Here is an 11,058-nt window from a genome sequence, read left to right on the forward strand (position 1 = left end):
CATTGGCTTCAGTTACGGGATGGAATCTTTACTGAGAAAACATAACTCGGTTTGGACCAGAAGTCAAAATGTTCATCATCAGAGATTGGTGAACAATCTGTGGGTTGAGTCGATAAAGGCCTTGAATAAGTTTGCTCAACGTCAGTCTCAATTCAAGCGTTATCCACAGCTTACAGCTAGATAGTTTTCTCCTGAACGCACGGCACACCGCATGCTCTGACATCTGAATACATTACAAACTTCGATTATGGGTCAGGGGTATATAGTTGGAACTTTGTCCGTCAGTGACGTTCTATCGTGCACTAACAGTTATGGGAATCAATCGTGTAGATTATGTCCATCCGAGCCTTCCTATGTTAACACCAAGTTCGAAAGTTGTTCCTTCGTTTTTCTGGTCTCACTACCGAACGAAAGCAAGTTGAGCGGCGTATGTTCTAGTGCATCTCAAGTCCTTGCAAAATGTTTTATGTCGCCAGACCTAAATTCTTTCTGAAGAAAAACATATCCTTACATTGGCGACTCACACTAACCTGATAAATTTGCGCCTTTTTCAGCGGGAAAAGGGAACAAGTCTTTGTGACGGGACTGCCTGAGAAGGAAACCATCCAAACAATTTTCATGGCACCCATTGGGATTCCAAGTGTTTTTTTTGTGACGTAGGTTGCCTTGGTCGCTCTAGCAATCCGCTACTGTCATCTTTGATTGTTGCTTAGGTCTTATCACACAGTCAACCGTGGACACCAACCCGGTCTCTGTTCAATGTTTTAACAAGATCACGAAGTGCACCACATTGACAAGTAATGTTTTCATGGCAATCATGTTCACTTTGTTGTTCTCAGCTTCAAAGCGTTGCTGAGCCAGAGGCATGAGAGAGGCTGTGCTTTAAACATTTGTACTCTCAAAAATGGGGCCCTTGTCCGTCACGAAGAGATTAGACCGTATCCTGGTGTGACGGTATGCGCTGCTCAGGGACCCACTGAGCTATACCGGGGGTGTCTCCACGACACTCAGTCTCTCATGCCCGGTTGGTCAATGGCTAGAGGTCTGACAAACAGTCTCCTGGGCTTCCAGGTTAGGAGTTGGAACATGTGCTGACTTGCTCCGTAGAAATGTTAATGCTTTGCATTTATCGCCAAACACCGCTGCTTTGCGGGTAGGCTCTTGAGCAAAAGGCTCTGGTTGAGAAACACTGATGTCATGCTGTCGATGATGATGACGACGGTGTTGATGATGATGATGATGATGATGATGGTGATGATGATGATGATGATGATGATGGAGATGATTATGATGATGATGTTGTTGATGATGACGATTGGGATGATGATGATGATGACGATGATGATGGTGATGATGATGATGATGACGATGATGATGGTGATGATGATGATGATGATCGGGATGATGATGATGATGATTGGGATGATCATGATGATGATGGGCATTGACAGTCGTGGGAACCAAAGTAGATCGCAGACTCAAAAACTTGAAAACTTGCTTCATCTACTCAATATATGGCAGACACCGCCACACTCACACACCACGATTCAGTTCACTCTGAGGAATAAACGAGGCGAGCACCATGAAACACACAAAGGGTAACAATTAAGCAGTTCCCTAGTGAGCTACACCTCAGTACTGCATTTCCATTCGTCCCAAAGGCAGTTTTCTTACCTGTGGTTCATCCGCCTAACATCTTCCATTCGGCATTACCACTCTGATCTGTTTCAGCCCCACAACTATTGACGTGATCAAATTGCCGATCCAGTCCACTTGTGCGATGCGCTGTTGTTTGCTCCAAGTCACGTGGGACCAATACGCCACCACCAAATACATGCACACATTCAAAACCTTTCCAATACAATGCAGGTCTCTCTCTCTAATATTCACTAGCACGCACCAGTACACAAGTGTTGGTGGTCTGCAAAGCTCAGGTGTGTTTCGTTAGGCTCGCATAGTGCTTGACAGTCTACGCGGTGGTGACGGCAACTGTACCAGTCTCGAAGAATCAACACATTATCGACTGGAGATCAGGAAAGTTTCGACAAAGCGAATCAATCAAACTAGGCAACCGGTGGATTAAACAGGCCGTATTAGATTACTTTATCAAAGGAGCGTATGGCGGCTGGAAAGGCAGTTGTGCTACACGCTGAAATGGACTTTGACGTTCAGGAGGATGCAATAACTGTGGCCAGTGAGGCATTACTGCAGTGTAAATCTGTTCAAGAAGTCCCAGAATACATAAAGAAGTTTTTCGATGACAAATATGAGCCATCTTGGCATTGCATTGTAGGAAAGAATTTTTGCAGGTAGGTCCATTTATATGAGTATTGGAAATCGTACTCTGGTGTTTGATGGCGACGGGGCTACATGATACTGTTTTTCTGTTTCAGTCACTTCACTCACGAAACCGACAAGTTCATATTCTTCCGAATTCGGGGAAGAGATGTGCTCCTTTACAAAACACCCAGCTGACCTATACCCTGGAAAATGTTGTCGAGGATGCTCATACAACTCTGTTGCATGTGGATTGCTTAAATAGAAATCTATCGGTCAGCAGTTGCTCTTTTCTTTGGGACTGAGACCACATTCCCTGTGTTCAGAATTGCATTGACAAAAAGTTAGGAGCCGATTGTATTAAGACGGATATCCTAAATCAACCGGTAGCACAACACTTATTGACACATGATGCCTGCTAGATGGCCCCTCCGGATAAATGTTCGAAGTTATGAACTCATCCAGTAGGCAGAATGAGGCGGCTCTCACGAAGATTACAAGGGAAGGTCAGTCTGGTAAAAAGCAGGCGACTTCGTATCACGGGAAAAGAAAGCAAGCGTGCATGCATGATAGTCCTCCTGTGTTCTCATACATCAGAGGGATAATGATGATAGATAAATCTGGAAGACTGCTGCATGGTTATATTAGGCAAACGATAAACCACAGTGCATCAAGTATCACCAATGCCAAAGTGCAGGATGGAAGGAGCAATGATTGGTTGCAATCATCTGTAGAGAGTGTGAAATGCTTGGGTTTTGGTGTGCGTGTCAATAGTTTTACCTGATATCAAGGGGCTTGTCGTAACTAGATAACTAACTAACCAACTAAATAAAAACCATACCACAGAGTTCGGTTCCCCATAAATGTGCACACATGGACGAAGAGTGAGATCATTCGGTTTGTAGCTCACTCATGATACTAACGAAACCCAAATGAACGATACGACAAGGTTTTATACCTAACTTCTAGTTAGGACAATTACGACAACGGCACGTGAGATAACATTCCTCAAACTATTGCAATCGCAAGCTTCCAAAGTCATAGGTGAAGTCCATCCGCCCTTATGCACAACATTAAAGCGGAATCGGTCTCAAATAGAATGACACACATTTCTACATTCCACGCCAAACTGTATAAAAAAAGCTCGTTTGGATGACCCAATGTAACTGAAGTACCTCATTTTTCACGTTCCATCACTTCCTTTTTGGTAACATGTTCGGCTTAAGATAAACCATAAAAGAGAAATGAATTACTTTCCGTATACTCAACCATACGTATAACGTGATACCACCAAACTTCTGCACGTTTCGAGTACAGCTGTGACAGTGGACCAAATCACATGAGGGATGCGTCTTTTGATTTTGACCCATACTTCTGAGTCTGTGAACATCCGGATCGTTAGCCATATGCTCCACAAGTTAAACGAATCTGATAAATGAAACTACTCAACAGGTTGCTGAAAACTTTTCCACAGCCCACGACCGGTTTCGCTTTTTTAGGGCTCATCAGGTTGGGGCAGTCCTCGAGTTTCCGTCAACCTTATGTTCTACTTGATATTTGAGATATCGCAGGATATTTCCATAAAGGAAATTACTCACAAGGTGTATTTCTCGAAAACAGTCCAATTTGGGTTCAAGTAGAACATAAGGTTGACGGAAACTCGGGGACTGCGCCTACCTGATGAGCCCCAACAAGGGCGAAACCAGTCGTGGGCTGTTGGAGAGTTTTCAGCAACCTTATGAGTAGTTTCCTTTATGGACCAATTACAGTAAGACCGAGGCGGTGGTACGAAAATCTGCGTGTTAATCAGGACAAAGGTCATCCAACTCACCGGATTTTCTGGATTACTTGCTAAATATGGCCTAGCGAGTAATTTTATGATAGGAGAGGTGTTAGAAGTCTCTTTTGTGCAGAAAATTCGAATGTGAGTAACCAGGTGGCAACGGCCTCCCAACTTGCGTAATCTGACGGCGTTTACTTCATCCGGCCGCTTCGGAAGTGTTTTGTGGCCCCTGGTGAACGATTCGAAATGCAGTGTCTCGATAACGACGTGTTCCATGACCCAAGGTTGTCTAAAATAGAGCACTGCATTTTGCTTCCGCGATACTGTCTGGTCTGCCTACGTGTCGCCACACGCGCGCCTGAATTCATAAACAGTCATAGATGAAGTTATCATCAGCAAGAACACCACATTTTTAGGTGTAGAAGAGGTGAGGTTGAAAAAATACTGAATTGTAGCCGTGTTCAATGTGGATCTTGGTACTGCAGGAACACATCAATTATCAAGCCACTTTTAAAAGGAGGCATCATAAAATATTGTTTGGGTTCGACTATTTCGGTGGTCTTTGCTAGTATTCTGTTTTAACTGTTGCTTGGGACACTGACGAGGGTAACAGTTCTTCTTTAGCATGTTTCCAAAAGCACCCAAGTCACATTAAAAGAAGTCGTGAGGACATATCTTTTGAGCAATTTAAGCCAGACAACGAACAAGGTTTCTCTTTTACTGTAAAGAAACATAATTAGAGAAGATCGCTTTGTGGTACATGCTCCTTTGAATAGTGCGACTGACTCATCTGGTTACTAACGCTCACTTTATTCTTTGTGGTGAATTCGATAACTGTGTGATAGATTTTCAACAGATTTCGAACTCTAACTAAATTGCCCTATTTGTCAACGATACGAAATATAGTCCCCGTTTGTTCGCTTTACTGTACGAGTTCCGATATAATTGCATCCTCAAGTTTGTCCATCTATCAATCAGTGAGTAGTGGACCCACTAGGGATCCCTTGGCCAGTCCGTCCCTCTGACGATAACATGTATCATCAGAAGAAAACTGTACTTTGAAGATGTGGCGTAGGAGGGGTTCCTTCTCCTATAGAGGAAAATGTCGGCAGCTCAGGTAGCGTAGATGGTCGTTGGCTTGTCCGCTGAGCTGGGTAATTTGATTGCAAATGTTTCATCACCAATCGAGATGACATCATCAGTGTGTTAGTGGAAAGCGTAGTGGTGTGTAACGGCGGTTGGTGGTTGTTCTGTTCATCTGCATGTGTGCGTAACTCGAAGCTTGCAGCATAGGTCTGCACAGGTGAGAAATAGTTTACAGTAGAGGCAACTTATTTAATAAAGAAACTACGGCAAACGAAAGCGTTGTTCAATGGCCGCATTGCTCGCTTTCATAAGGTCCTGGAATTGAAATGTGTCGTGCAGACTGTAGCCCAAGAGGTTCAAGCAGCCACTGAGTTGTAAGCAGGACTGGTCCTATCAACGATCGGGAACATCGGAGGTTCTGCTTTATGGATTTTATGCCATCCGTACAAATGTGAACAAAGGGGCAAATTTCTGACTGCTTTCAGGCGCACAGTTAGTTCGGCTTTAGCCCACTAGGATTTGCCTTTCTAAACGCTACTCCGGTTAATACATAAGCTCTTCTATACACAATCACAATTCCTTTACACTTATTCAGTCAGAGTTGTTCTGTAGTTCTCGGGGTGCTCTGGGATATTTAGAGGTTTACTGGTGTATTGTGTTCTTTCTATGCCTTCTATACTGGGAATGTGGCTTTGAAACGTTCAAGATCTTTAACAAGCTTTGGGGTTGATTCAAGTGGCCCTCAAACTGCAGCTTTCGACATCACTATAAGTTGTGGACAACAAAATATATTTCCAACTGGTAAAGCCTCGGTAGGTAAAGAACTCAAATGTGAATCAGTAAAACTGAAGAAACTGTTCGCTTTGGTGTAGAAAGCGAGATTATGAAAGAAACAAGTGCGCTCATAGAACACGTTGGGCTATAGAAAAGTTTTCAGCAACGCTATTAGTATTGTGTTATGTCTATACAACGTTAAGGATAGTTTTTTATAACTCGACCTTTCTTTCGGTGTGGGTAGTCGGTCAAGCTAATTAATTCGAATTCACAAACTCGAGAAAACGGTACCCACGGCTGTACCGTCGACCTTCAGTGGGTCAATGTCTGACCAATGTCTGACGGCCGCATCTGTCTAGCTTGAAACCGGAGTCACCTAGTCGCTCTATCGGCTGGTGCTCACGAGTTCTGACCACACGGCTGATAAGAGGTGACAGACGTTTTGACTGCCAAAAGCAGAATGTGTGAACTACCAATGTCTTTGCACAGCACAGTTGTGCTTGCATTGTCAGACCTTTGTTAATCAGTTGAGCGTGATCAGATAAAATAATGGGGTCATCAGTCTCCGAACAGCCACTCACCTTGCTGATATTAACTAAGCCTTAGAAACTATATCAACGCAAGCAGCAGTGGAGGGATCACCCACCTAACTGCGCAGCGCTTGTCTCCTCTCATTGTGACAAAACATTTGCTAGCCAGTTGCCATTCTGGGCAAACGGATCAGCTGCTACCTGGTCAACGGTCAGTTGTCACCTGTAGGAATGCAGTGTCAGGCGAGTGATGGTTAGAACAGAGGACAATGCTACTCGCTCCATTTGTTGGTGGTTAACAAGTACTAGTGTCAAACCGTTGATAATCCACGATCTAGTCTGTACAAGTGAATGGGTGGCTGCACGTTATACGAACCCACAGTCTGGTAAATGCCAAAATGATTTAGTTCTGTCAGAACGGCTTGCTTCGGTCTGGGGGTATGTGACATGTCGTGTCTCAGAGCTTCTCAATTCAGTGTGGATTTGCAGGCATGCTTGTAGAATACCAGGTCTTCTCCTGGCCTAGAATGAAAGTCAGTTCCCAAGATGAATTTGATGGGTGTCTTGGTTTAACTTACAGCTTCAAATTAGCTACAAATAGGCGGCCCCCCGCATACGGGTTTGAGCCACTCCTCTCAAATGCTTTGCAGTCGGTTGCAGTGACATTCATCCGTTAGAGAACCTCTTTGTGCCAAGTTTGATCTGTCCATTTGTGGCGAACGACACAGCATAGAAATAGAACGTGAAATCAGTTAAGTGACCAAATGTCTTTTGCGGTTCGTTACCACATAACAGTGAAAAACAGCTTCAAACCTGGTCCATGTACTTTGGCCGTCGTTGCACCGGACAAGTTTCCCAAAACGACCAAATGTTGTGCTGTCTTTAGCAATTCTCGCACTGAGTTTACAACCAGGTGTTAGAAGTGAGAACAGTGCTTCCAAGGTATCACAAATGCGTACAGTAAAGCCACTGACTTTAAAAGTTTATGTCGAGCTCCCGGTTGCGGATGATATGACGTAAGTTTTTGGCAAAGTTCATATATGAGAGAAAGCACGGTGCTGCTTAATTTGCAGAATCAGTTTCAAAAAGCGACAGTACAGTGAGATGGTCCGTGAAGAGTGGCGGACGACTAATAAACTCTGATAGCAATATCCTAGTCAAAAACACTCGGGATTCAATAGATTACCACTGGCAAAGTGGGCACAAAAAACCTTCTCTACTTGAGCTGGGCTTAGTGGTGACTATCAGGTGTCACGCTGATGAGTGTGTATATTATACTCGCCTGGACGAAAGAGCTGCGATTTGAAAAGTCGGTAATTTTATTCAATCTGACCTCAGTCAACTTAAACCGAATCCGCACAAAGGCTTAGAGAGCGAACCGTACCTTGCCCGCTCGACTCACTAATGTCGCAATAAAATGCCACAAAAGTGACACTGACGGGCACACAGTGAAACTTGAAAACTGTTCCTGCTTGATAGGTCCTAGTAAGAGCGAAACCGTTCGTTAGTTGCCGGAACGACTTCAGCAACCTTATGAGTAGTGTGTTTGCCAAGAAGGCCAGTCGTTTTGTTTTGTATGAAAAATACGGTGGATGGTACGAACATCAACTTCCTGTATATTGAAGTAATAGACAAAATGAGTAATACGCCACACATAACTATACGACTGTGTACCTTCAGACTAGAAAATTTTGCAAAATTACCTTGAATGCTGAAGTGGATACTCAGGAAATCTGTTCCTCATGTATTTTGCTTGTTTTTTTCACGTGACTACTCTGTATATGGTTTTCTTCCATGAATCAATAACAAAGGTTTTCGTCGTCTTGCTTTCTTTTACTAGTAGATGGTGGGGCAAGGAGTTTAAAATCTAGCAACTTTTCGGTCAGTTCTGCGAATAATCAAAGTTTTCCTGACAAGAAATAATAATCTAGAGGTCGGAAATGCAGTCAGATGGATGGAGGCTTTTCATCACTATTGCTTTGGCTGAGCACACCCGAAATAGCTACAGTACAAACTTCTGCTATCAGTTACTGATGCCGCGCTTGGGTGAACAAACGAGAAACTAAAGGTGCGGAGTGCGGAATGTCCCATCATGTTGTTAGTCTCAAAACCCCAAAAGAGGAGAAAGACTTTTGCGTGTGCAAGGGACTTGACGACATTTAGTCTAGTCTTGACGTCTTGGCAACGGAGGTGAGCCGACATATGGTTCTAAAATTAAAATAAATCGTTCAGCTGTAACACCCTTCCTGTGCCTAGCTGCAATGCTACCCGAAGGAAGCACGTGGACTGGGATAGTGTCAGGCTGCCCAAGCCTAGACAGGGAAAGTCAAGAGGTAGAGGTCGGGTTCGAACCATGGACCTTCCGATCAGTAAATTCGCGCTCTAACCAGTTGAGCCATCTCGCCCCCTATGGTTCTACTCTTTCAGTACAAACCTCCGTAATCTAAGCGGCTACTTTAAGCTCATCATTTGCTCCGATTTTAGATGGAGGAACCTTCCCTACTTTTTTGCCTTTCTCTCTCTCTCCACATTTCGGGCACCCAGCTCTGCCGCCTATCCTCCACTCCTAATCATTATGGGGTTTGTACCTACGAAAAGTTTTGTCACTTCAACTCTTTGCTACCCTTTTTCTACTCATTGACATCGCCTACTGGCTTGATACTCGTTCTGCTTAAAACTGGTGGTCATAAAACTTGTGTCAGTTGGATGCTCTATTACTTGTCTGTGTCAGACCAAACTCACCAGAGAAACTGCTCAGAAGCTATCAGTTAACTACGAACCATTTACTATTGCTTAGAGGAAGTGGGCTAGTTGTGAACTGAAAAACGGGTCTGCTGCTTCATCGATGTCCACCACCCAACCCCGAAAAGACACTGTCTCCTCGAATGGTGTTGAAGCGTTTGCAATCCAACTACCAAACTCAGTGAATAGCTCAGCAACCGAAATTCCAAGACACGTTTGGCAATATGATCCGATAGTTCTGCTTCCAATCATCCAGTGCGAAATAACCTGGGTATCTTGATTTGGTATTCCAGCTTCCAAATGTGATAAGTTCATTTCGAAGAACATTTCACACCACTTTCAAAGGACTTGCCCGTTTCATTTCCTCCCCTTCATTACCACGCTGGTCACCGTTACTCCAATCGTAGGCGGAGGCTAGTGGTCAAGAATGAACCCGGCGAGCTGACTGATGTTAATGACTGACTGTCCATCTACCCATAGGGTGAAAGCTCTCCTGATAGTATGGTAGAAACCACACACACTGATGGCTTCGCTATTTTGGGCTGAGTTCCGCCTGCTGGATGTAACGGAGGGCGAATGGAGTACTGAACAAAAACAGAGTTGGTCCGATAGAACTTCCTCCCAATAGTCTACTTGATCTAGTCCACTGACGATTGCATTGACGTTATGGGTGATCGTTTCCCAGCTAGAATCCAGGGTGACACATCGGGCCAAAGTATCCCCAAAGAGGGACCGGAAGGATCATATGACAGGATTTCAAATGGCCGACAAAAGATGGTTGTCAGTGCGCCGGGTGAATTAAGCACCCGTGTACTTCCAACCCTAATCAGCTGTTTACTACGCATTATAGTCCTTGAGGCGAAAGCATGAGAACGCATCTTATCGATTCTTTGGTGAATTGTGAGATCCTCCAAACTAACCAGTATGCTTCCTGGCATTTGCACTTGCCTGCTTTGGTCGCAAGAGTGGATTATTCCGGTTGATGTTTTATGCAATGCTTTATGCATCGTGATTCAATGGATAGGTGAAGTGAAGCAGTATGTGTCTAAGATTAAATTGGAAACCCTTGAGCTTTTATCCTAATCACTTCTTAAGCTAAAAACAGTGAGTGATTGATCTATCAAATTTGGAATAGTGAGGTTTGTCTACAAAATATTTTTGGTCTTTTGTATTTTTCCCTTCTGTCCCCTTTCGGAAGCGACTACCTCCCAGAACAAATCACCTCTGAGCAATCCGTCCAGGTGACCTCTTGAGAGGGGACAGTTGTACTCAAATGCAATGGCTTATTCGGTTAGTCTTAGAAACAGGGTGGGAAAAACATTTCCGGAAAGTTCCATCCTCGCTAGATTTTCACTCTCTCTGTTCTCACGTTTTCGGTTTGTTGATGTACTTCGCAGATATCTAATATCTTGCTATATATAAGAACAAAGACTATACGGGACTTGTTGAAGGATTTTTGGTGTAGTAGGCTGGCCTGAGAAACCTCGCCACTTCTGATTAGCTGCATGACCCTCACTCTATCGAAGCTCATATGGTTGCAGTTAAGTGTGAAGGATAATTTGGTTCCACTTGCTGTGGCTTACTTCAACGAGAATCCATGGATTAGAAAGCCAATTGATGTGCGTCGCATCGCATTGCGTATTTCTGCATCATTCTAATTGCTGATGAAGTGGGAACTGGGGCAGCCACACAGTGAAAGTGATGACTGCGAACACACCGGAGACCACGGGACTAAGTCATGGTAATGTGTTGAAACATTGGTAGCTCGGGTGAGTCGTTGTCCAAACGGACCAACAGATTCACTGCATTCGTTACACTTCAGGTAGCCAATCACGTCAGAAGATAACAGATAGCCTTCGAATGCTA

At 44.0% G+C, this 11,058-nt stretch overlaps 3 protein-coding genes across 3 annotated transcripts; 1 reads left to right on the top strand and 2 right to left on the bottom strand.

Moving 5' to 3' along the window:
* Positions 1-1,899: 1,899 nt before the first annotated feature.
* T265_06206 (hypothetical protein) lies at positions 1,900-2,556 on the top strand (the record flags this gene model as incomplete). The annotated part of the gene is made up of 2 exons (XM_009171414.1): positions 1,900-2,309; positions 2,394-2,556. 2 exons carry the CDS (start codon positions 2,119-2,121, stop codon positions 2,473-2,475), a joined length of 273 nt encoding a protein of 90 aa, XP_009169678.1.
* A 2,544-nt stretch (positions 2,557-5,100) lies between these two features.
* T265_06207 (hypothetical protein) lies at positions 5,101-8,544 on the bottom strand (the record flags this gene model as incomplete). Its single annotated transcript, XM_009171415.1, has 2 exons — positions 5,101-5,355; positions 8,482-8,544. The coding sequence occupies 2 exons, from the start codon at positions 8,542-8,544 to the stop codon at positions 5,101-5,103; spliced, it is 318 nt and encodes a 105-aa protein (XP_009169679.1).
* A 70-nt stretch (positions 8,545-8,614) lies between these two features.
* Positions 8,615-10,822, bottom strand: T265_06208 (hypothetical protein; the record flags this gene model as incomplete). Its single annotated transcript, XM_009171416.1, has 2 exons — positions 8,615-8,762; positions 10,776-10,822. 2 exons carry the CDS (start codon positions 10,820-10,822, stop codon positions 8,615-8,617), a joined length of 195 nt encoding a protein of 64 aa, XP_009169680.1.
* Positions 10,823-11,058: the final 236 nt, after the last annotated feature.

This window comes from Opisthorchis viverrini, assembly GCF_000715545.1.
Source record: "Opisthorchis viverrini unplaced genomic scaffold opera_v5_128, whole genome shotgun sequence".
Classification (NCBI taxonomy): domain Eukaryota; kingdom Metazoa; phylum Platyhelminthes; class Trematoda; order Opisthorchiida; family Opisthorchiidae; genus Opisthorchis; species Opisthorchis viverrini.